This window comes from Procambarus clarkii, chromosome 23, assembly GCF_040958095.1.
Source record: "Procambarus clarkii isolate CNS0578487 chromosome 23, FALCON_Pclarkii_2.0, whole genome shotgun sequence".
Lineage (NCBI taxonomy): Eukaryota > Metazoa > Arthropoda > Malacostraca > Decapoda > Cambaridae > Procambarus > Procambarus clarkii.
The window spans coordinates 28,764,547-28,792,405 of record NC_091172.1 but is presented as its reverse complement, the minus strand read 5'-3'; the positions used below and the strand labels follow the sequence as shown (position 1 = coordinate 28,792,405).

General features: G+C 42.0%; 1 protein-coding gene across 1 annotated transcript in view; it reads right to left on the bottom strand.

Moving 5' to 3' along the window:
* The window catches only part of LOC123763979 (solute carrier family 49 member 4 homolog), a gene marked incomplete at its 5' end in the record, with an annotated part of 59,444 nt that extends 31,841 nt beyond the window's left edge, over positions 1-27,603 (bottom strand). Inside the window, 3 exon segments of the mRNA XM_045751369.2 lie at positions 26,898-26,976; positions 26,978-27,117; positions 27,120-27,603. Of these exon segments, the coding sequence (XP_045607325.2) occupies positions 26,898-26,976; positions 26,978-27,117; positions 27,120-27,603 (703 nt within the window).
* Between the last annotated feature and the right edge of the window lie 256 nt (positions 27,604-27,859).

Genomic DNA, 27,859 nt, shown 5'->3' with positions numbered 1-27,859 from the left:
ATATATCGTGAGCTTTGGATGTATTAGCCTTATTAGGCTCGGTTGTGTTTAGGTAGGTTAGTCTGGGGTTAGGTTAGGTTAGGTAAGGTAGGATTTATGTAAGGTTAAGTAGGTTTTAAAAATCGTTAGCGAACTGTTTTGTGTACGATCTGATGTGTAGCTTTGCTCGCTAAACCTAACAGGCATCCAGTATGAGACACCGGTATGTCCAATACAAGCCACCGGTATATCCAATACAAGCCACCGGTATATCCCATACAAGCCACCGGTATATCCAATACAAGCCACCGGTATATCCAATACAAGCCACTGGTATATCCCATACAAGCCACCGGTATATCCAATACAAGCCACCGGTATATCCAATACAAGCCACTGGTATATCCAATACAAGCCACCGGTATATCCAATACAAGCCACCGGTATATCCAATACAAGCCACCAGTATATCCAATACAAGCCACCGGTATATCCCATACAAGCCACCGGTATATCCAATACAAGCCACCGGTATATCCAATACAAGCCACCGGTATATCCAATACAAGCCACCGGTATATCCAATACAAGCCACCGGTATATCCAATACAAGCCACCGGTATATCCCATACAAGCCACCGGTATATCCAATACAAGCCACCGGTATATCCAATACAAGCCACTGGTATATCCAATACAAGCCACCGGTATATCCAATACAAGCCACCGGTATATCCAATACAAGCCACCGGTATATCCAATACAAGCCACCGGTATATCCCATACAAGCCACCGGTATATCCAATACAAGCCACCAGTATATCCAATACAAGCCACCGGTATATCCAATACAAGCCACCGGTATATCCAATACGAGACCGGTAAATGCAGTACGAGCAGGCCATCCTCCTAAAATGAGAGTACTTAAAGTAACGATGTGGTCGATCGTAAACATATGAACGTAAAGGACCAATAGAAAGTAGACTGTTGGGTTACTGAATTTGGACAAATCGGAAAAGTTTTGATATGATGTTGCTAATGAAACCTAACCTAACTATCCTAGGCCTAATACACGCTGAGGCCTAATATAGTACATGTGCTAACTAGGCCTAAGAACATTTAAGTTTGGTGTTTAGCTTTATTTTTTCTGGCTCCATAAAATGAATAGTACCGAATTCTACTTTCAATCTGTCCATCACGTCGATGTTTATACGATCGTCTACATAGGTGCACAAGGTACTATGTTATATGGGTGAGTAGGTTGGATACCATACTATACTATATACTCTGGTTAGATACCATACTATATATACATACTATACCATTGGTATAGCCAATGTAAGACAAAGTACACTATACCCAGCGTCCAATAGTTGATTATTGAACCCATCCTCCAAAAATGATAGTATTGTACATATATCGACTGTGGAGGGAATGTACAAAATATGGACTGTTATACAAAAAAAGACCATGTTTTGCACTATTGATATACTAAAGGTCATAACAAAAGCTGCCAGCAGTCTTACCGTCAAGCAAACCTAACTTGTCTTACGCCTAAAGGAACAATCCTCAGCCTAATATATATGCCTCTTTGGCCTATTTTAATGCATATTATACTATACTAGGCCTAGAAACTTTAAGGTTTGGCAGTCTCCTTCAGTCCTGAGCCCTCTACAAAATCAGTAGACAAAGCATGCACCTTTTGGATGCAAAAATCTGTATTTCGTATATTCCATCCACCGTCACTATACGAACAATCATTTTCGGAGGATAGATTGAGATCATCAGCTGTGTCTGGAGGGATGTACTTAATGCCGCCTCACTCCAGGGAAGACCCAGCCCGTGATGTTATCAAGAGTCCGGGACATGACCACATGGGATATGTTGGAGATTATTTTGTGATGTTTTCCTTTATCTTAGCTATCTTGCTTGCTCTCTGTTTTTATATTCCGGTCTCTATATGTTTGTTTCTCTCTCTTCTCTCTCTCTCTTCTCTCTCTCTCTCTCTCTCTCTCTCTCTCTCTCTCTCTCTCTCTCTCTCTCTCTCTCTCTCTCTCTCTCTCTCTCTCTCTCTCTCTCTCACTCTCTCTCTCTCTCTCTCTATCTCTCTCTATCTCTCTCACTCTCTCTCTCTCTCTCTCTCTCTCTCTCTCTCTCTCTCTCTCTCTCTCTCTCTCTCTCTCTCTCTCTCTCTCTCTCTCTCTCTCTCTCTCTCTCTCTCTCTCTCTCTATCTCTCTCTATCTCTCTCACTCTCTCTCTCTCTCTCTCTCTCTCTCTCTCTCTCTCTCTCTCTCTCTCTCTCTCTCTCTCTCTCTCTCTCTCTCTCTCTCTCTCTCTCTCTCTCTCTCTCTCTGTTTCTCATTCTAAAACTGATTTTGTGTTCTAATATAATTTATTCGTAGAGCTGAGACGTATTAGAAGCATAATAAATTATATAAGCCAGAAGTAAACTAAAGAACTTGTCTAGAAACGAAGCCCCCACCACTAAAGTGACGCATGTTAAGAGTCACTGAAATTATCTAATATTTACATTGGAATTTACAATGTGTTTGCTCGTATACAAAGAGTAAATAGTGGCGTTCAGAGGCTACACTTGGTTTTCCACTAACATACAATACCTATGGCTTTACAACAGCGTTAGGTCCCATAGAACAGGTGTATATCAAAATCTTACGAAATATTCTCAAAGATTAATCTCCTCACTATTCTATTATGAAACACTATGGTAAGTGGGTGGATTGTTTGCGGTGGAAATTGTTTGTGGGTGACTCATGAGCATGGATACCGTGCTGTGTTGTTGTTTGAGTGGGTGAGTGTTGATAGATAAAAGGAAAGGGGAAGTACGTGATTGGTGACGTAGATTAGAGAAAGAGGAGAGGGATGAATGCGTCTGGGTGAATGATGGGTGGTTTGTGTGGATAGGAGAATTGTTTGTGGGTGAGTGACCTGAGTAGACGTGCATGAGTGACTATTATGTGAGTAGGTGGGTGTTTGGGGGGGGGGGGATCGTGGCAGTGAGGTCGGTATAAGCGAGTGATTATTTAATTTTCTTTTTTTGTAGAGATATTCCTGCGCGTACCTAAGCCTATGGCTGGCCTACTAAAAGAGGGTGATGGGATGTAGGTATTTAACCTATATAATCTTCATATAATAATAATAATAATAATAATAATAATAATAATAATAATAATAATAATAATAATTAAATACAAATACCTAAAATGCTCTAATTTACTTTAGTCGTTTCCGCTTCCCATCAACCCGGAACTAGTGTTAGGAAATAATGAGAGATTAATGCGGTCGTCAGTAAAGTATGAAACCCGGAGTCACAGAGACACGCAGTATGCGGGGCTGGCATATAATATACACCATACTGGTGAATGAATGAATGAATGAATGAATGAATGAATGAATGAATGAATGAATGAATGAATGAATGAATGAATGAATGAATGAATGAGTTATTTATGTGTATTCCGGCACTCCTCAACGTCTGAGTGAGAGTGATAGAGAGGCCAAGAGGGAAGTGAAGAAGCAGTGACTGCCACACTTGTACTCTATCCTTGTTTGTTTTAGGAAGTGTGTGAGAGCCAATCTTAGAGGAGAGCTGTACACACGTAATACGAGCCTAGCAAAGCCACCTCCAAAACTGAGGAGATACACACACTAATAATAATAATAATAATAATAATAATAATAATAATAATAATAATAATAATAATAATAATAATAATAATAATATATTATTATTATTATTATGTGTTTATTAAAATAGGTTAGCTTAGGAGGTGGCCTAACAAAGCCACCTCCAAAACTGAAAGAAGATGTATATACGTAATAAAAGTCTAGCAAATCCATCTCTAGAATTGAGAGGAGAATGTAAATGAGTAATGTAGCTTGCAGCCCACCTCCCAAAATTACCCCGTGACATAAATTTCTTAGCATAATTGAAAATTAATATGGCATATTTAGCCCCACTTGAACACGCTCGACGCGAGGAAGTCAAAGCAGACAAAAATTTTATTCGATCATTTTTATAATTGTGTTAGTTTGCATCTGTGAAAATTGAAGACCTTCTGAGGGGTCTAAATCAGCCAATTTTTGAGAAATGGTCGAGGGGGCAGGCGTATTAGATATATAACAAGTAATGATCAAGATGTAGCACCTAGACAGTCTGTAACTTTAAAAGTCAATGTCTGTCTCACTGTCTGCCCAAGTTTGCCCGCCAGATGCTTAGGGCCAGTCTAATCCAACTTTCACACATATGAAGCATCAAGGGACGACGACGTTTCGGTCCGTCCTGGACTATTCTCAAGTCGATTGTATATGTATATGGCATATGACGTTATAGCACTGAGTTGCTGGATGTATAAGGTCAACAGCGTGGGGGGTAGTTAGAGGTTCCGGGGTATCTGGTTGTGTGGATAGCTAGTCGTGTGGGTAGCTAGTTGTGTGGATACCTGGGTGTGTGGGTACCTGGTCATGTGAGTAGCGGGTTGTGTGGGTAGCTAGTCGTGTGAGTAGCTAGTTGTGTGGGTAGCTAGTTGTGTGGATACCTGGGTGTGTGGGTAGCTAGTTGTGTGGGTAGCTAGTTGTGTGGGTAGCTAGTTGTGTGGGTAGCTGGTTGTGTGGGTAGCTAGTTGTGTGGGTGGCTGGTTGTGTGGGTAGCTAGTTGTGTGGGTAGCTAGTTGTGTGGGTAGCTAGTTGTGTGGATAGCTGGTTGTGTGGGTAGCTAGTTGTGTGGGTAGCTGGTTGTGTGGGTACCTGGTTGTGTGTGTAGCTAGTTGTGTGGGTAGCTGGTTGTGTGGGTAGCTGGTTGCGTGGGTAGCTAGTTGTGTGGGTAGCTGGTTGTGTGGGTAGCTGGTTGTGTGTGTAGCTAGTTGTGTGGGTAGCTGGTTGTGTGGGTACCTGGTTGTGTGTGTAGCTAGTTGTGTGGGTAGCTGGTTGTGTGGGTAGCTGGTTGCGTGGGTAGCTAGTTGTGTGGGTAGCTGGTTGTGTGGGTAGCTGGTTGTGTGTGTAGCTAGTTGTGTGGGTAGCTGGTTGTGTGGGTAGCTGGTTGTGTGGGTAGCTAGTTGTGTGGGTAGCTGGTTGTGTGTGTAGCTAGTTGCGTGGGTACCTTGTTGTGTGGGTACCTGGTTGTGTGGGTAGCTGGTTGTGTGGGTAGCTAGTTGTGGGGTACCTGGTTGTGTGGGTACCTGGTTGTGTGGGTAGCTGGTTGTGTGGGTAGCTAGTTGTGTGGATAGCTGGTTGTGTGGGTACCTGGTTGTGTGTGTAGCTAGTTGCGTGGGTACCTTGTTGTGTGGGTAGCTGGTCGTGTGGGTAGCTGGTTATGTGGGTAGCTAGTTGTGGGGTACCTGGTTGTGTGGGTACCTGGTTGTGTGGGTACCTGGTTGTGTGGGTACCTGGTTGTGTGGGTACCTGGTTATGTGGATACCTGGTTGTGCGAGTAGCGTGCAGCTCGGTGGAGGGGGGAGGGGTAACGAAGTATTCAGCTTGGCTCTGGCTCTACACAGATCACAAAGGTCGTCACCTGATCATCCCTGTTGACTGCAGCTGCCTGGAGGTACGCACACCACCTCACGCACTTCGTACCGCTCCCAATCTACATATACCCGTTACCTCTGAGTCCACCTTTATAAACAGCTCAACCTTTCCAGACGTAACAACACCATCCAACCCCTCACGAGAAACTGAATACAGGCTAACATAAGGCCAGTCAGTACACATGTATAAGTAGAGCCTGCGACACGCGACTCCACCAGGAGTGCCAGAGAGGAAAGTTGAGCTCCAGCCACTCAAATCGGCGGAGTGAGTGCGCAGTGGGACTAGGCGTCTGGGCCTGGCCAGGTCAGGTTGCGGCGTCACCAGGGCCTCTTGTTACCTCCCTTCTCGCACCCACCTATCCACTCCTGGCCCCTCTCCCCCACCACACCCCCCACCTATCCACTCCTGCCCCCCCCCTCTCACCCCTGTCATATCGCCCCTACTACAGATTGATTTGTTGCCGCCGAAGGCGGCTAGTTTATTGTGCACCCCATACCCATCATGTGAGCGGTAGCGCAAAAGCATTAGAGGGCACAAAAGGTCTTTATCAGACCTCATCTTAGATTATTACATAAACAATTTCTTCTATCCTTCACACCTTATAGTTACAATGTCAGCTAGTTACAGAGAAAGTGCTATTACAAGAGCTACATATTTACAGTAAGTCATCATACATTAATGGTAGGTCTTATCGCTAATACATAATAGTTTGGTCAATGGGGATATTACAGTCATAGGGGAGCTTCTGTTTATTATTAGTCCTCACAATACACTACTTGTTTCTGAATCTCATATGTCGTTCATCTACTGGAAGCGAAATGTGGGTACAGTGCAAGGATTTCAGGTACTTTATCCATGGTAATAAGATAGGTTGCCATATCATACAGAGTGAGCTTAGATTTATCTCTAAATGGCTCAATTTTACTACAATCCAAGATATAGTGTTCGAGTGTGTGTCCCTGTCTATGTCCACACACTTTACACTTTACTTCATCTAGATCCCTATACAAGCCGAACTGCCAGAGATACTTGTAGCCAAGTCTTATACGAGCTGTGACAACATCTGTTAGTCTACTGACTTTGTTACTTGCCCCATACACATGTTTTACTTCACACATTTCATTGTGATGAACACTGGACCTGCTAGTTCCAGTTTGCACTGTTCTACTTTCTTCAAATCAATCCAGGAGTTCTCGTCTAATGACACTTTTAAGGGACCTATTTGATAACTCAAGATTCCTTTCAACACTGTCTTTATTTACTGCAGCCTTAGCAAGGGCGTCAACTACAGGTCACTCGTAATCCCTCTTACACCTTCCTTGACCATCTCTCTTTCTAGCCTTCATTACTCTTTACTTGCCTTTATTGCTCCTTCATTTTCATTAATTACTGTTTTTAAGTTCCTTTAATAATATTTTCTATTAAGGAGGAGGTAACGAAGCGTCCTCGAGGTCTCCATTAACAGTTCAAGAGACGTACACCACCGAATGTTTCGCATTTGTATTCGCCGTGGAAGCTGCTGACGAGTGGGGCTTAGGGGCTATTGTGGGGTCCCCCCCCCTCCCACGGACCCACAATATCATCGCTACTCGATGCAGACATACTCACCGGGCCGATGGCACCGCTCCTGTGCCAGGTAAGTCCACTACGGGCTCACCATAGCCCGTGCTACTTGGAACTTGTTCCGAGTAGCTGAATCTATAACAACAACAGGAGACACACACACACACAGTTACAGCCCCGCTCCTGTGCCAGGTAAGTCCACTACGGGCTCACCATAGCCCGTGCTACTGGGAACGTTTTGTTCCCAGCAGCTGAATCTTAAACAACAACAACGGCAGACACACATATTACGGGATCACCATAGCCCGTGCTACATGGACATTTCGTTCTGAGTAGCTAAATCTAAAACAACAACAGCAGACGCACACATGACCAACGATCACATTCACTCCAAAAAATCTACCAATTAAGGGCTATTTATGCCCGTGCCACCTCTTGGGTGGCTTAATCATCATGAATCAAGTTATGGGTGGAAACTAGAAACTCACTAGATGAGTCACAGAGATGTTAGGAAGTTTTCTTTCAGCGGGAGAGTAGTGGAAAAATGGAATGCACTTGGGGAACAGGTTGTGGAAGCAAACTCTATTCATAATTTTAAAATTAGGTATGATAGGGAAATGGGACAGGAGTCATTGCTGTAAACAACCGATGGCTGGAAAGGCGGGATCCAAGAGCCAATGTTCGATGCTGCAAGCACAAATAGGTGAGTACACGCGCGCGCGCGCTGAGCGCCTGACCGGCTCACATGCTAGCTGAGGACGGTTGAGCTGCGTGAGGTGCATAGCAAGTGACCCCCAAAGACAACGCTCACAAACTGAAACATAATAACACGGCAAACCTCTAACATGGCAACATTGTATTACAGTAACGTTATATTATGGCAATATTCAAATTACATAGCCAGCTTCCATCTCCCTAGGGGCGTCAGATCACTGCTACTGTTCTCGCTAAACTAGGGATCCGCTAGTTTCTGGGGCCACTGATTTCGTTAAACTAAGGATCCACTCTCCTAGGGACCACTGATCTCGTTAAACTAAGGATCCACTCTCCTAGGGGCCACTGATCTCGTTAAACTAAGGATCCACTCTCCTAGGGGCCACTGATCTCGTCAAACTAAGGATCCACTCTCCTAGGGGCCACTGATCTCGTTAAACTAAGGATCCACTCTCCTAGGGGCCACTGATCTCGTTAAACTAAGGATCCACTCTCCTTGGGGCCACTGATCTCGTTAAACTAGGGATCGACTCTCCTAGGGGCCACTGATCTCGTTAAACTAGGGATCGACTCTCCTAGAGGGGCGACTGATCTTCCTAAACTAGGAGTCCACTTGTCCTAAGGAATTGTCTTAAAATTGTATTATTCATAAATATATATTCTACACATTTTTTTCTTCAGGTACTGGTTAAAATATAGTTGAATCCTGTTGAGTTTGTTTATCCATTTAATTTAATTTCAATATTGCTGGACTTTACAAGTTGCCCCAAATTAGCAAATTCTTTGTCAACTTAAATTGAATTATTGAAAATCAATTTTGTTTCTCCTCTTCAGCCCATATTCATCACAGCATGTTTTAAATAGTGTTGTAATAAATAGGTTTTGCTTAGGAACAGTCTCCTGCTGCCTTAGACTGGAAGCCTAATGATATATAATTATACTAATTCAACTTAAAATATTAACCTGGGGTATATTGCTATTTTGTTGACACAGGTGGGTACAGGAGCAGACGACTGCTGACTCCTGTTAGCAGGCTGAGAGCTTTCCCTTCCATAGCTCATGGTAAGCCTTTCCCACTAGTTTTACACAGGTGGGTACAGGAGCAGGCGACTGCTGACTCCTGTTAGCAGGCTGAGAGCTTTCCCCTTCCCATAGCTCATGGTAAGCCTTACCCACTAGTTTTACACAGGCGGGTACAGGAGCAGACGACTGCTGACTCCTGTTAGCAGGCCGAGAGATTTCCCTTCCATAGTTCATCTTAAGCTTTTCCCACTAGTTATACACAGGAGGGTACAGGAGGAGACGACTGCTAATTCCTGTTAGCAGGCTGAGAGCTTTCCCTTTCCATAGCTTATGGTAAGCCTTTCCCACTAGTTTCCCCGGAACACGACCCGCATGTGTTTAACAACACAGACATACAGTTAAGGATTAGCGTTGACATTCTAGCGAAGCGAGATTGACCGGGCAACCAGCCCGTCCTCTCGAGTTCACAACGGATAGAAAATGGTGTACTAAAATAATCGCGACGGTCCGTTCATGCGAGCGTTAGTAACGTCAAGAACTAAAGTGCCCTATTCTAACCAACCGGAGAAGCCACGTACAGAAAACGGGATATTATGTAAATTTCGCAAGCCACTACAATTTTCTTGTACGAGTTTTTGGCTAAGGTAAAATATCACGTCAAAATGCGACGTGCTATAAAAAGGACAACGTTGCAAACCTAACCTAACCGATGGATCCACACATAGAAAACGTGAAATGTTTGTGAGTCGCTATGATTTATAGTACATCATATTTTGTCCTTTGGGGATGTTGAGGTCACAATGCAATAGTACTATTCGAGAGAACAAGTAGCCCGCGCCATCAGAGAACAAGTTCTATGGCCACATTCCTTTTTCAAATTGCACCACTATTTCCCCCCCCTCCCTTAAATATTTTTTTTATCTTTATTTAAGAAAATACAATATAAATCATATATACATAAGTTTTACAAGGCAATATTACATTATAATTCTTAGTGAACAAGTGTTTCACTCTAATTGAATGGAGTTGGGTGATAGTTATCCGGTAAGCAGACTGGAATATGTTATTATGTTATGAGTTCTGTATACAACCCGTCCTCCTCATAACACGTCGCATTTTGACGTATACTTTACCTAAGGCCCCCAACCACTTGGGCTGGACGGTAGAGCGACGGTCTCCCTTCATAAAGATCGGCGTTCAATCCCCGACGGTCCAAGTGGTTGGGCACCATTCCTTCCCTACGTCCCATCCCAAATCCTTATCCTGACCCCCCTTCCCAGTGCTATATAGTCGTAATGGCGTGGCTCTTTACCCTTGATAGTTCCCTTCCCTTCCCTTTACCTAAGGCCAACAACTGAATGTACAAAACATGATACCGGCTCGCGAAGTTGACGTGATGTCCCGTTTTCTGTTCGTGGGTCCTCGGGTTGGTTTGGTTCGGGCACTTTATTATAACAGTTTCAGCCCGTCCTCAGATCACATCCTTTACCGTGAGACCCCCCCTCCCCCCCCACTGGGGAAATGGGGCCTGACAGCTGAGTGGACAGCGCTCGAGATTCGTAGTCCTAAGATTCCGGGTTCGATTCCCGGTGGAGGCGGGAAAAAATGGGCAGTTTCTTTCACCCTAATGCACCTGTTCACCTAGCAGTAAATAGGTACCTGTTAGTTAGACAGCTGCTACGGGCTACTTCCTGGGGTATGTGTAACAAAAAGGAGGCCTGGTCGAGGACCGGGCCGCGGGGACGAAAAAAACCCGAAATCATCTCAAGATAACCTCAAGAAGATAACCCTCAAACCAACTTAATTCATTCATATTTAATTCATTGTACCCGGGACAGGAAGCCAGAGTGTATTGAAACATGTTAGTCTTTATATCGAGGTCGCCCCTCCCCCCACAATATTGAATTACTGACCCCCGCCCAGGATACACCCCACTAAAAGCTGACTAACTTCTAAGTACCTATTACCGCTAGGTGAATATGTGCATTAGGTGAAAGGAAATGTGCCCAACCATTTCTCTCCCGCCCGGGATTCAAACCCGGAAATCTCGATAATTGCGTCGAAAACGCCGAACCCGAACCCTAAATACTATAATATTTAGGTTTGTAAAGTGTGACAGAAATCATGCTATGAATATTTTGTATCATGTTATATTTATGTAAACTGGGTATTTATAGAAATACAAAAAATATATACCAATAATAGCAACAGATTCTGAGGTATGGTTATAAAAACCGGTTGTGGAATGGGGGCCTATTACGTAATGGAGGTTGGGGGGGGGGAGGTGAATGGTAACCTGTTTGCTAGGATGACGCTGGGAAATTAGAGCCACATTTGTCCACCATGACTCTAACATTGTGGGGGTGAATGAGATAAACTACTGATGTGACGCAGTTATACGCTCCTTGTGTATAGTGCTCATGTATACATAGTGTGAGATGTACACTCTCTCTCTCTCTCTCTCTCTCTCTCTCTCTCTCTCTCTCTCTCTCTCTCTCTCTCTCTCTCTCTCTCTCTCTCTCTCTCTCTCTCTCTCACACTCTCTCTCTCTCACACTCTCTCTCTCTCTCTCTCTCTCTCTCTCTCTCTCTCTCTCTCTCTCTCTCTCTCTCTCTCTCTCTCTCTCTCTCTCTCTCTCTCTCTCTCACACTCTCTCTCTCTCACACTCTCTCTCTCACACTCTCTCTCTCTCTCTCTCTCTCTCTCTCTCTCTCTCTCTCTCTCTCTCTCTCTCTCTCTCTCTCTCTCTCTTGTAGTCAAAAGTTTTATGTATAATGTTCAAATGTTTTATGTATAAAGTGTAATGGTCTGATTACACTGACGCGGCAAAGCCTTCCATTAAGCATATATTAAAAGTATGAATAAAGCACTGCAACAGAGCACGAATAACACAAGAGTTTCACGGAGAAATCACTCTAATGTGATATATATCAATGAGAAAATCAAATGAAGCTGTAAGGTGACTCGAACCCGCGACTGAAAGAATCCCAGCCATTGACGCTAACCACTGGACCACCCTGACTTGGTGCCTGCAACAACCGGATTTCTACTGAAATCACAGGAGGTCTGGGGCCAGATTCACGAAGCAGTTGCGCAAGCACTTACGAACGTGTACATCTTTCCTCAATCTTTGACGGCTTTGGTTACATTTATTAAACAGTTTACAAGCATGAAAGCTTGCCAATCAACTGTTGTTATTGTTATAAGCAGCCTCCTGGTGCTTCGGAGCTCATTAACTGTTTAATAATTATAAACAAAGCCGCCAAAGATTGAGAAAAGATGTACAGGTTCGTAAGTGCTTGCGTAACTTCTTCGTGAATCTGGCCCCTGGAGTCCCCCCCTCTTGAAGCCAGTCCGGTTGTATGACTTAAAAAAAACAAAAAAACTCAGGGTGGTCCATGGGTTAGCGTCAGCGGTTGGTGATTGGATTGTTGCCGCCGGAAGTGACTAGTTTATTGTGCCCCCCATACTCATCCTGTGAGCGGTAGCGGAAAAAGGATTACAGAGGGCACAAAAGGTCGTTTTCAGACCTCAACGGAGATTATTACATTAACAATTTCATCTATGAACAAATCCACAAATCCACAAATCCATTTCGATGCATCACGCTATTGTGATTTCTGTGTGTAATTTCATCTATCCTTAACACCTTATACAGTAATTACAATGTCAGCTAGTTACAAAAGAATGCTCGACTGCAAGAACGGTATATTTACATTAAATCATTATATATTAATGGTAGGTCTTATTGCTAATACACAATTCTTGGAGCAATGGAAATATTAGTCATTGGGGAGCTGCTGTTTATTATTAGTCTTCACAATATACTACTTGTTTCTTAATCTCATATGTCGTTTATCTACTGGGAGCGAAATATGGATACAGTGCAAGGATTTCAGGTACTTTATCCTTGGTAATAAGATAGGTTGCCATATCATTCAGAGTGAGCTTAGATTTATCTCTAAATGACTCAATTTTACTACAATCCAAGATATAGTGTTCGAATGTGTGTCCCTGTCTTTGTCCACATACTTTACACTTTACTTCATCTAGATCCCTATACAAGCCGAACTGCCAGAGATACTTGTAGCCAAGTCTTATTCGAGCTGTGACAACATCTGTTAGTCTACTGATGTTGTTACTTGCCCCATACACATGTTTTACTTCACACATTTCATAATGGCGAACAATGGACCTGCTAGTTCCAGGTGGGATTCTCTCGGTTCTCGGTTCTAGTCACCTGTAAGCTCCAGTTGATTTTTCTTACAAAACAGAGTACTTTAAACAACTCAACACTTTTCTTTACTAGTAGAGCACAATGATGCAATGTATCGAGATAATATGTTTATATATTGCCACAATATAATATTTCAGACAATACTGTACACCTATACAGTATACAAATACTGTACACTCATACATTATATTAATACTGTACACCCATACAGTATATTAATACTGTACACCCATACATTATATTAATACTGTACACCCATATAGTATATTAATACTGTACACCCATACATTATATTAATACTGTACACCCATACAGTATATTAATACTGTACACCCATACATTATATTAATACTGTACACCCATATAGTATATTAATACTGTACACCCATACATTATATTAATACTGTACACCCATACAGTATATTAATACTGTACACCCATACATTATATTAATACTGTACACCCATACATTATATTAATACTGTACACCCATACAGTATATTAATACTGTACACTCATACATTATATTAATACTGTACACCCATACATTATACTAATGCTGTACACCCATACATTATATTAATACTGTACACCCATACATTATACTAATACTGTACACCCATACATTATATTAATACTGTACACCCAAACATTATACTAATACTGTACACCCATACATTATATTAATACTGTACACCCATACATTATATTAATACTGTACACCCATACAGTATACTAATACTATACACTCATACAGTACACCAACGCCAATAAATTACAGCGACAGCCCATTACGCAATACACTTACAAAATACAACACAGAACATCGGGACATTACACTGAACTAATTCCCTGTTAATTAATACAGTACACTGATTATACACAGTACAGTGACAATAACAAATACACTGATAATATACAGTATAATAATTATATATAGTATACTGGCTACATACAGTATACTATAATTATACTGAAGAGTACATTTTTTCATACACAGTACAGTGACTGCAAATAGTATTCTGAGTACACGGACACAGTGCTCTGGTTATACAAAGTATACTAGCACAGTTTCAGCACTAGCCACACTGGCCCAGTACTAGCCACACTGGTCCAGTACTAGCCACACTGGTCCAGCACTAGCCACACTGGCCCAGTACTAGCCACACTGGTCCAGTACTAGCCACACTGGCCCAGCACTAGCCACACTGGTCCAGTACTAGCCACACTGGTCCAGCACTAGCCACACTGGTCCAGCACTAGCCACACTGACCCAGCACTAGTCACACTGGCCCAGCACACTGGCCCAGCACTAGCCACACTGGCCCAGCACACTAGCCACACTGGTCCAGTACTAGCCACACTGGCCCAGCACACTAGCCACACTGGCCCAGCACACTAGCCACACTGGCCCAGCACTAGCCACACTGGCCCAGCACACTAGCCACACTGGCCCAGCACACTAGCCACACTGACCCAATACTAGCCACACTGACCCAGCACACTAGCCACACTGGCCCAGCACACTAGCCACACTGGCCCAGCACACTAGCCACACTGGTCCAGTACTAGCCACACTGGCCCAGCACACTAGCCACACTGGCCCAGCACACTAGCCACACTGGTCCAGTACTAGCCACACTGGTCCAGCACACTGAGCCACAGTATACAGGGAGTGAGAGCAACCATATATTGGCTGGAGGTAAGTGCCTGATGATAAGGAAGTCATCAGCCGTAGACCATCAGTACCTCACCCCCCCACCCCCCACACCAATGCTGCCACCACCACCTACACCTTACCACCACTGTCACCACCTACATTTGACCACCACTACGGTGTATGAGGCACAACTACGACACAGGAACCTCATGAGCCAGACACAGTACTGTGATGCTCGGTCCCCAACACCACACACGGTACTACGTCAAGAGCTGAAGTGAATGCGTTTATAAGCTGTGAAGTCGGAGTTCCTGGTAACTAACGTGGGAGGTATATCAACTTACAGCCAACTGCTGTTTACCTAGTATTGTAGCGAATTATAGTGTACACTACGTCATGGGTCATGCGGTGACGTCAGTCGTTTGGTGTGTATGTGTGAGTACTCACCTACATGTGCTTGCATGACAGGTTCCTACGTCGCCTTCTGAACGTTCGCAGGTTAAGGCAATGACTCAATTCTCATGTTTTTATCATACATTTAAAATTGTAAGTCGAGTTAACTTCAACAACTTTTACGTCTAACCTATTTACATATTGACAGATTTAGCAATAACGATGTTCTTTCTGATGTCTTTGTGACTCAAATGCGTTTCTTAAATTCCATCTACGACCCCTCCTTCTGCTGTTCCTAGCTTTAAACAATACTTCTTCGTCTACTTTGTAAATTTTCCTTACAATCTTACACGTTGTTATCATGTCCCCCTATTACTTCTCCACTGTGGTAATGTCCAGTTGTGAGACCCTTCAAAGATCCAGTTTCTCTTTACCAGCAGTGCCACACCTTCTCTTCCTCTCTTCAAGTCTTTTACTTCTCTCATTATCTGGTATTCTCTTGGAAATATTGAATTGCTAATAGTGCCAATTAGTTTGGTTTCCAATAATGTTATTACATCAGGTTTCTTTCATCAGTCCGTTCTTTGAGTTCATCTGTTTTATTTGAGCGTGTGTCAGTATTGGTGTGAAAGATTTTCACTTTGTATTATTGCCCTGTCCTCCCAGTGCTTAGTTTCCAGTCTATGTTTGGGGTTTAGGTTAGGCTCAGGTGAACTGATAGGTAGGGAGCGGGGAAATTGATTTGGAATATGGAAGAAAGTAGTGGGATGGGGTGTCTGTAGGGCATTGGGCTGGATAAGGGGGAAGGGGGGAAGTGGAATGAGATTTGTGTTGTGTTGTGTGTACTCACCTTGTTATGCTTACACTCCACCCTGTGTTGGAGTGTAAGTGTAAGTACATTTCTCGGACGAAGTCTGCTTCTTGTTTGTTTTCCTGGAGAATCTTACAACTCTTATCTGTCACAACTCTTCCCATTAGCTTTGAATCGTGTGTAAACATCGACATATAAGACAACAACTGTAGATCGGCCATTTACATAAGCGAGAAGTAATATGCGTCCCAGCACCGATCTTTGAGGTACTCTGCTTGTTACTTTATGCCATTCCGACTTCTTGCCCCTCACTGGTACTCTCTTAACTCCTGTCTGTAAGGAAAGTTTTACCCGTTAACGCCTTTCCGTATACTCCGACTTGCCTCTCAAGTTGTAGTATTCTCTTGTGAGGTACTGTATCAAAGGCTTTTTGGCAGTCCAGAAATTCACAGTCTACCCAACTTTCTCTGTCGTGCCCTATTTCCGTTATTGTACCATAGAAGTCCATTAGGTTTATCAGACAAGATTTCTCTTCCCTCGGGCCATACCTGATTCTTTCTAGATCTGTATCTAGTCTCATACTTATTATCTTCTCGAGTACTTTGTAGGGCATGCTTGTCAGTGACACTGGTGAGTAATTATTGCCTATTCCTTATCACCTTTCTTGTAAATTGGGAGCACATTTGCCTTCTCCCAGCAGCTGAGCAATTCGCCCTTTGTATGTAAGAGAGAGAAAGAGATATGTATGTCTTTTGCTCAACCAAGAAGATGCTATAAGGCCGTACACTCAGGCTAAGTTTGGTTTCCTTCTGGCTCTTAGACCTTCGATACCAGTCCGCTGCCCGAAACGCTTTGCGTAATAGTGGCTTTAGGCATTGTATGTACTAGCTCCATCTATAAATCCATCAACTTTTGTATCTTACCTTGTATGTATGTACTTTACCTGAATAAATATTTGTATTTGTTTGTTATTTATACAGCACAAGACGCAGCACAGTGAAACTATTATAACTAGTGACGACTGTTGTGGTAACGGGAACCTCACGCATAATTCTTCTCATATGGTAGCCGTAATTGCGCTTGATATATTCCAAGGGCATATATATATGTATAGGGTTACTGGTGTGTGTGTGTGTACTCACTTAATTGTGTCTGCAGGATCGAGCACTGACTCTTGGATCCCGCCTTTCGAGCATCGGTTGTTTACAGCAATGACTATGGTCCTATTTCCCAATCATACCTAGTTTTAAAATTATGAATAGTATTTGTTTCCACAACCTGTTCTTAAAGTGCATTCCATTTTCCCACTACTCTCACGCTAAAAGAAAACTTCTCTGTGACTTATCTGAGTTTCCAGCTTCCACCCATGTCCCCCTCGTTCTGTTACTATTCCGTGTGAACATTTCGTCTATGTCCACTCTGTCAATCCCCCTTAATATTTTATACGTTCCTATCATGTCCCCCCTCTCCCTTCTTCTTTCTAGTGTTGTAAGGCACAGTTCCCTCAGGCGCTCCTCATACCCCATCCCTCGTAGCTCTGGGACAAGTCTCACTGCAAAAATCTGAACCTTTTCCAGTTTCCTTATGTGCTTCTTCAGATGGGAACTCCATGATGAGGCGGCATACTCTAAAACTGGCCTCACATAGGTAGTGTAAAGCACTCTAAATGCCTCCTTACTTAGGTTTCTGAATGATGTTCTAACTTTTGTCAGTATAGAGTACGCTGCTGTCGTTATCCTATAAATATGTGCTTCAGGAGATAGATTATGTGTTACGTCCACGCCCAGGTCTCTTTCTCGCGTCGTCACAGGTAGGCAGTTCCCCTTCATTGTGTACTGTCCCTTTGGTTTCCTATCTCCTAGTCCCATTTCCATAACTTTATATTTGCTCATGTTGAATTCCAGTAGCCATTTCTCTGAACATCTCTGCAACCTGTTCACGTCCTCTTGGAGGATCCTGCAATCCTCATCTGTCACAACTCTTCTCATCAACTTTGCGTCATCCGGGAACATCGACATGTAGAACTCCACTCCTGTAAACATGTCGTTAACATATACTAGAAATAGAATGGGTCCCAGCACCGATCCTTGTGGTACTCCACTCGTGTATTCACCTAGTTGTGTTTGCGGGGGGGTTGAGCTTTGTTCTTTCGGCCAGCCTCTCAACTGTCAATCAACTGTTTACTAACTACTTTTTTTCCAGACCACACACACACACCAGGAAGCTGCCCGTGACAGCTGACTAACTCCCAGGTACCTATTTACTGCTAAGTAACAGGGGCATTCAGGGTGAAAGAAACTTTGCCCATTTGTTTCTTGGTAGGGAATCGAACCCGCGCCACAGAATTACGAGCCATGCGCGCTATCCACCAGGCTACCAGGCCCCCGTGTGTGTATATGCGTTTGTGTGTGTGTGTGTGTGTGTGTGTGTGTGTGTGTGTGTGTGTGTGTGTGTGTGTGTGTGTGTGTGTGTGTGTGTGTGTGTGTGTGTGTGTGTGTGTGTGTGGGTATGGGTATGTGTGCGTGTGTGCCCGCGCGCGCGTGCGTGCTGCAGGCGTATGTAACGGCGAATGTATGAAAGTGAATAGCGACTATAATAAACAAATAAAAGGTATAAATAAATTTGCATAATGAATAGATGCAACAAACAAACAAACAAACGAATACAAAAGCACTATAAATTTCAGGATTTCACACATTTTACGCCTCTTTTGTTTTTGGGTCGGACAAAGAACCGCTATTGTTTTGTTGATGTTCATACTAAGTGCAATTCACGGTACTACGCCTCTGTGGACTTTTAGTACAATGACATATATAACAAAACTATGATTTAAATACATTTTAAAATGAGGTCGTGCACTTGTTCAGGATCACTGAAGCTGATACAACTGTAAATGTACATATTTCACAAGGAATTGTGAGTTTTCCAGACTAGTCCTGTTAAGTTAGGCTAATGTTAGATTAGTTTAGGCTAGGTAATGTTGGATTAGTTTAGGTCAGGTAATGTTGGATTAGTTTAGGTTAGGTAATCTTGGATTAGTTTAGGTTGGGTAAAGTTGGATTAGTTTAGGTTAGGTACTGTTGGACTAGTTAAGATTAGATGATGATGGATTAGTTTAGGTTACGTAATGTTGGATTAGTTTAGGTTATTGTATGTAATATTAGATTAGTTTAGGTTATTGTAGGTAATATTAGATTACGTTATATTAAAAGAGATAATATTAGATTTGGTTACGTTAAGATATTAGTTTAATGCTAGTTTAGTAATGTTAGTTGAGCTTAGGCCTAGGCTAGGTTAATGATCTCTAGAATTTCGTGGAGAAGATTTGTTGTCCTTATCCATTCAACAAATCAAGTACACTATTAGGAACATTTAATATTCCTCATAATCTACTTAGGTGCTAATTAGTTACTTTAAAATAGGATGGCCAAAATAAGAACGCTAAGAGACATTTCTTTAAATGCAAGGGCCCCCAGACTTTTCAATACATTCGTAATAAATTTAGACACTAAAGATAATTACCACACTGAATTCTGTTACGAATTAACTTTATAAATACCTCCACAAAGAACCAAATCAAATGGGATGCGTTGTCAACATAGGACTGCGAACTGCGGTGACCAAACACCCTTAATAGATCGAACGAGACACCAGAAGGCTATTTTCAGAGGCTGGATCATGGTGAAAGTGATCCCAGGAACCGTTGCAAGGAAAGTTACGTAGCCCCTCATGTTGGTGTCCGTTAGGTTAGGCAATTTGTTGACCAGACCACACACTAGAAGGTGAAGGGACGACGACGTTTCGGTCTATCCTGGACCATTCTCAAATCGATTCTCAAGAGACGGACCGAAACGTCGTCGTCCCTTCACCTTCTAGTGTGTGGTCTGGTCAACATACTTTAGCCACGTTATTGTGACTCATCGCCTGCATAGGTTAGGCAATGTTTGTTTCGTGGGCAGGGTTTTTGTTTTTTTTGACCGGCGGAAACGATCCTGAAATCACCATGATAGATGTGAGATCTTTCGGTAATCCCATCGACGGATGTCCGTTTAATTTTTATTTTATTTTGTAGTTATATATATACAAGAGTTCTTACATTCTTGTACAATCTTCTCAACTTGTTCGGTAAAGATGACCTCCCTTCTTGAAGGTCGGTGTTCAATTCCCGACGGTCCAAGCTGTTGGCCACCGTTCCTTCCCTTCGTCCTCATATCGCTGCTCATATCATATCCTCATATCCTTCCATGTGCTATATAGTCGTTCTGACTCAGTGCTTTCTCCTCATACTTATATTCGGGAAGGTAATGCATGTTTCTTAGTTTCTAAGGATAATTAATGCTTGTTTTTTTAGGATAGTTAATGTTTGTTTCTTGGAGTAGGTTAGGTTGGGTTAAGTTAGGACAAGGTGGGCTCAGGTTGAATTAGATTAGGTTAGAGAAGGTAATGTTAGGTTAGATTGATTTAGGCTAACATTTTAAATAGGGGATACTTGCGAATTTCAAGCACTAATCTCTTTCTCTCTCTCTCTCTCTCTCTCTCTCTCTCTCTCTCTCTCTCTCTCTCTCTCTCTCTCTCTCTCTCTCTCTCTCTCTCTCTCTCTCTCTCTCTCTCTCTCTCTCACACACACACACACACACACACACACAAAGGGTTCAGGACTGAACTCCCGCAGGGTTCAGTCCTTGGACCCATACTGTTTCTTATATATGTAAATGATCTTCCAGATGGTATAGAATCATTCCTCTCATTGTTTACTGATGATGCAAAAATTATGAGGAGGATTAAGACGGAGGATGATAGTATGAGGCTACAAGATGACCTAGACAGATTGAATGAATTGTCTAACAAATGGCTACTAAGGTTCAACCCGAGTAAATGTAAGGTAATGAAACTAGGCAGTGGAAACAAGAGCCCAGACACAGGATACCGAATGTGGGATGAAGTCCTTCATGAAACGGACAGAGAGAAAGATCTGGGAGCTGATATCACACCAAACCTGTCTCCTGAAGCCCACATCAAAAGAATAACATCTGCAGCGTACGCGAGGCTGGCTAACATCAGAACTGCCTTCAGGAACTTATGTAAGGAATCATTCAGAACCTTGTATACCACATATGAAAGACCAATCCTGGAGTATGCGGCCCAGCATGGAGCCCGCACATTGTCAAGCACAAGGCGAAGTTTGAAAAAATTCAGAGGTATGCCACTAAGCTAGTCCCAGAGCTAAGAGGCATGAGTTACAAGGAAAGGCTGCAGGAAATGCACCTCACGACACTGGAAGACAGAAGAATAAGGGGAGACATGATCATTACCTACAACATTCTGAGGAATTAACAGGGTAGATAAAGATAAACTGTTTAATACGGGTGGTACGCGAACAAGGGGGTACCCAAATGAGCCACAGGGACGTTAGAAAGAACTTTTTCAGTGTCAGAGTAGTTAACAGATGGAATGCATTAGGCAGTAATGTGATGGAGGCTGACTCCATACAGTTTCAAATGTAGATATGATAGAGCCCAGTAGGCTCAGGAATCTGTACACCAGTTCATTGACAGTTGAGAGGCGGGACCAAACAGCCAGAGCTCAACCCCTGCAAGCACCTGGGAGGGAGCCGGTCGGCCGAGCGGAGAGCACGCTGGACTTGTGATCCTGTGGTCCTGGGTTCGATCCCAGGCGCCGGCGAGAAACAATGGGCAGAGTTTCTTTCACCCTATGCCCCTGTTACCTAGCAGTAAAATAGGTACCTGGGTGTTAGTCAGCTGTCACGGGCTGCTTCCTGGGGGTGGAGGCCTGGTCGAGGACCGGGCCGCGGGGACACTAAAAAGCCCCGAAATCATCTCAAGATAACCTCAAGATAGCACAACTAGGTGAGTACACACACACACACATATCTACGCCTACCTGTGACTCGAGAAAGAGACCTGGGCGTGGACGTAACACCTAATGTAACTCCTGAGGCACATGTAAATAGGATATCGACAGCAGCGTACTCTACACTGGTAAAAGTTAAAACATTCAGAAACCTAAGTAAGGAGGCATTTAGGGCGCTTAACACTGCCTACGTGACGCCAGTCTTAGAGTATGCCGCCTCATCATGGAGTACCCACCTGAAGAAACACACAAGGAAACTGGAAAAGGTTCAGAAGTTTGCAACAAGACTCGTCCCAGCGTTACGAAGGATGGGGTATAAAGAGCGCCTGAAGGAACTAAGCCTTACGACACTAGCAAAAAGAAGGAAGAGGGGGATATGACAGGAACGTATAAAATACTTAGGGGGATTGCCAGAGTGGAAATAGACGAAATGTTCACACGGAACAGTAACAGAATAAGGGGGACATGGGTGGAAGCTGGAAACTCAGATGAGTCACAGAGATGTTAGGAAGTATTCTTTTAGCGTGAAAGTAGTGGAAAAATGAAATGCACTTAAGGAGCAGGTTGTGGAAGCAAACTCTATTCATAGTTTTAAAACTAGGTATGATAGGGAAATGGGACCAGAGTCATTGCTGTAAACAACCGATGGCTCGAAAGGCGGGATCCAAGAGTCAATGCTCGATCCTACAGGCACAAATAGGTGAGTATAAATAGGTGAGTACACACACACACCGAACACAAGGTTCTCATGGACACTTACTCCAAGTGTTAACAAGTGGGGAATGACGTTACAGCGTACCATACTAGTCACATAATTAAGGTCGTAACATCAGCGAGGGTCAGAGCAAGCCAAGTACATGTGCCGTGTTCAAATACTACAGACTTGTAACGCAGGTAGCCCGGTAAAGAGGTACAGGCACATTTAGCAGCCTGATGATTCCGCATCACAGCCTGAAGGAACGTCTTCGGTTTCTAATTACATGGATATAAAACCTAACGTTAGAATCTAAACGGATATAAAACATAGCAACATGACTCAAACCAGTCTGGTCGTACGACCCCGGAGCCTGATGATGTAGTGCAGAGTTTGATGATAACATCACAGCCTGATAGTATTAACTGGCATTCAGATAAAACAACCTCGCTGGCTAATTGTACCACATTAGTACCATTAGCCAGCTGTATGTACTACCTCGTAGCCTGATAGTACACTTGTAATGTTGCTTTAGAATACACAAATTACAGTTTAGAATTATTGTGGAAACGGTTCTTTAATAATTAAGTTATGTATTTTCTCCTGCGTTCTGTAATTATAACAAAGGAGTCGGTGAAACTATTGTAGATCCCTCACATATACGTTTGCTAGAACATAATAAGTTGATGTCCTTGCCAAGCTTGAAGCAAAATATAGATAATGACGAATATAATCTTGACCTATAACACACAAGGAAAAAGTATCATCACCAGTACTCTATCAGTTGAATCTGAAGAGAGCAGAGGAGTGTGAATGTGAACTAGCAGATATATTATCTTTTACAATAAAATAGGACAAACAAAACACTTGTATATAGTTACAAAACCAGTAGACAGCTAGATGTTGAGACAGATCGAATACGACTTTGTTACAAGTATCACTGGGAGTTTAGCTTGTCATTACAGGAAATGTAAAGTGTGTAGGCAAAGACATGGTCTAACACTAAGCTCTTACATCTTTGAGTGAAAATTTAGCCTCTTTAGAAGTAGATCAAAACTAATGCTCCATGAAATTGCACATCATTTTATTGTTAATTATAACATTTACGAAAATCATGCACTTTATCCATAAGTCGCTTCTAGTACATTAAGGAGAATATATGTAAGGAAATCATAAGCTGGATCAGTTATTGCTAGCAGGATCTGGAGATCAAAAAGCACTGAAGTATTTGGAGCTGTAAGCTCAGAAATGTAAGCTAGAAGCAGTCACATATACTTAGACTCAAAGAGAAAACTAAACAGAAACAAACTGAAAAGACAAAACAGAAGCAAGAGGGAGGTAGAGTTAGAGTTAGTCAGAATTCAGCTGGATTCATAGACATATATACAACAGGAGGAAAGTAGACAAAAGGGGAAGGAAACTGAGCAGTCAACCATTTAAGAGCAGAGTGCCTTTGCTTAAACTACGTTAAAGGAGCAGAAATTACTAACAGAACATAGGGGAAAAGTGATGTTTAAATGAGGAGAGGTTCCCTGTAGGTACGGTTGCCCCAATTCTCAGAATCGAATCCGGATGTTTTTTCCAACATTATGAGAAGTTTGCAACCGGGTTGAACTGGCCAGATAGTGTGTGGGAATCATGCAAGCGCAACTAATAAGTAAAACTCAGGAGACAATTTCCTCGGTGCCTTTGACGAACAGGTTCGATTACCAGTATGTAAAGAAGTGCATTTTGCAGGGATATCAACTTAGTTATGAGGCTACCAGACAAAATTAAGTCCGCAAAAACACAGAAGTAATCAACCAGTCACTAATTTCATTAGGAAAATGCTATTAGTTTTTGAAAGGTGGCCTATCTCTTCAAATAAAGACTGATTTTGAGACACTTAAAGATTTATTACGAGTGGAAGAGTTACTTTCATGTTTACCTGACTCTGAAGAAATGCACTTAGCTGAGAAAAGGGACTAGTAGAAGTGCATATTAATTAGCAACATTAGTCGATGAGCTCGCGCTTATTTACAAAATGACTTTTAAGTCACTATTTACTTAGATTAAAAAAAGTTAATATCAGCCTAGACCATCTATTAATCTACATTCCACTCACTTGACCTCTCTCTAAACCCGGAGTTATAATGGGATGTCACCCCCTAGGTGACTCAATATATAACTTGCTGTAGGGAAAGGCGGAGCAGTCTTTGTTGAAGTGTTTCTCTCACTAGAAAAGGAGAGAAACATCATTTAGCACCGTCACTTTCTCCAGCACTATCACTTTTTCAAGCATCAACACTTTCTCCAGCACTATCACTTTCCCTAGCTTCATCACTTTCCTTAGCATCATCACTTTCTCCAGCATCAGCATTTTCTCTACCATCATCACACTACCTACCACCATCACTTTCCGTAGCATCATCACTTTCCATAGCATTATCACTTTTTATAGCACATCGCCTTCTCTATCATCATCACCTTCACTATCATCACTTTCCCTAGCAACATCACTTCTCTAATAACATCACTTTCTCCAATAACATCAGTTTCTCTAGTATTATCCCTTCCACTAGCACTATCAATTTATCATCACTTTCTCTAGAAACATTACTTTCCCTACCACCTGTAATGACTAGGCTTGAAGCCTCAGCATAACTTTGTAATTTACATACCATCGTATGCCTGGTTAATTATTGTTGCTTATTTTTTTTAAATATGCAGTAAGTAGAGATATGCCAAATTACATCTGGAATACATGCAAATTTAATGTTTCTATTAAAATAATTAGATATTAGCAAATTGACCAGAAGGTGGTAATCTAAGTGCATTAAATGAAGACTGAGAATATTTTCGTTGATAATTATTTATGCTGATTATACTGACATATAAAATGTCAAAATGACATATAAAATGAGAGGGGGGTTAGGGACAGTTCAATTACTGTACGTTCGACCAATAGCTGCTATAAGAACAAAATTTTTTGTATGAACAGTTGGCTAATTCAAGCGATCATTTTAAAAACAGATTATATTACAGTTTTTGCTAATTAATCTAGATGTGTTCTGAGAATTGTTGAATATCTATACTGTACTTCAGTAAAGAGAATCAACAATACTTCAAATTAGGCAATTTATAGGTCGCTTTGCAAACTGAAATTATTTAGTATAATATCCTTCCCTTCCCCGTAGGCTATTGATAATTCTATTCAAAATATCTCATATTATCAGAATCAGAAACTTTATTCGTTACAACTTATTGTGTTGCATTAGATATTAATTTGATTTTCCTCCTTAAAATATCTTATTAAGATAATTCTGCTAATATCACTCCATACCTAAGTTTATTTATTTAAAATCATATATATATATATATATATATATATATATATATATATATATAATATATATATATATATATATATATATATATATATATATATATGTGTGTGTGTGTATATCACGAAAATAAACATGTGATTAAGAATGTGACAATGTCAGACCACGGAGGAAAATGAAACAGGAATTTCCTTAAGTACTTTCGTATATTAAATACATCTTCAGATAGAATATATATATATATATATATATACATATATATATATATATATTATATATATATATATATATATATATATATATATATATATATATATATATATATATATATATAGGGGTGGTAGGAGAGGAGAAGATTAAAGTATTCAGTGAGAATCCACAAGGTCTTCTCTGAACACTATTTATTTTCTTCTTCGAGGATGTGGGTCCCTTTAATTAAACCAGTGGTGGTACCCCTAAATATATAATATATATATATATATATATATATATATATATATATATATATATATATATATATATATATATATATATATATATATATATACACACAGAAAAGCACACAGAAACTGTATTGGAGGGGATCTAAACATTCCCTCTAATGAGTTATGCGTGGTTTCCTCCGAGTCTATGGGTCCCCCTTCTTCCAGCTAGAGGTGGTACTCCCTTCCATTAATAAAAATATATATATATATATATATATATATATATATATATATATATATATATATATATATATATATTTAGGTTAGGTAGTCTTATTGTCGTTCTGCCTAGTTTTACTCAGCGATCCGAGCCTAATCATACTGTCATTCAAGTCTTGCAGTCACCATGTCCTTGCATGATAAAGGCACAAGTCTTGCACGATGAAGTCACATGTCTTGCACGATGAAGTCACATGTCTTGCACGATGAAATTACATGTCTTGCACGATGAAATTACATGTCTTGCACGTGACTTCATCTGCACATGCAAGACATCCTTAATCCAATTTGTAGCAAAGAAATTGTTAGTCACTGAAATCAAACCATTTTAGAGTAACAAGTAATGTCCCCTCCACCAATAATACAAAAATTCAACTTACCATGGTTGAGTGAAGACATGGAGGAGTAAGGGGTGGCACTGTCCACCCCTGCTTGATACGATGACGAAGGCGGCGTCGGATGGCAACAACTGGCTATTGTTGCTTGCAGGTATGCCAGAGGAAATCTCCTCTGTCTTTGAACTTGGCGTCGGGGACGTCCCACGTGTGTAAGAGGTTGGCGTCGGCGTGGCTCTTGGCGTCCTGGCGAGTGGCGTTGGGGAAAATACGGCTGCCAGGGAGCCGCACGAATTGACGGGGGCGTTCGTGGAGAGCTGAGCGACGAGGGAATTCCTGGAGACGTGAGTGACGAAGGTGTCGGTGATCTGCTTAGGGAAGTGGGTGTCGGGGGCAGGCGTTCAGAGGTAGGAGTGGGCGGGAGGTTGTCGGTTGTGTAAGGGCACTCTGACTCTCCTGACTGGTGATTTGGTGTCGGTGGTGATGGAGTGTTTGTGCGTTTTGATGGACACGTTGTCACTGCTGCCGGGAGATCCGTCTCTTTCCGTGGGAGATTCACAAGCTCCGGTATAGGTTTTGTTTGGTTTGGAAGAATTTCTGGGTGGGAATTTATCTTCGATGATGGAAGATTTTCCTGAATTGATGGAACATTTAGCGGTTCTAAGGAGGAATTAACTTGTCCTAGTGGTTGATTTACCGTCTCTGGTGGGTACGTTACTTCCTCTGGTGAGGCTGTTACCTGTACTGGTTTTTGTTATACTTTCTGGTTGGGGATTTATCCTTTCTGACTGTGAATTTACCCTTTTCTGATTGTGAATTCACCTGTGATGCTAAGGAATTCGTCTGTGTTGTATTGAACTCTGTTGGAGGCTTTGAGAGCTTTGGCAGTGATGAAGAGTCACTCTTGTGACCTGCTGGTGGTTCTGTTTCTAGTTCTGAGAGGTTACTCAACGCTGATGGGATATGTTGAGCTGTTTGTTGGGCTTGTGTCTCCGTGGGTGCGAGTT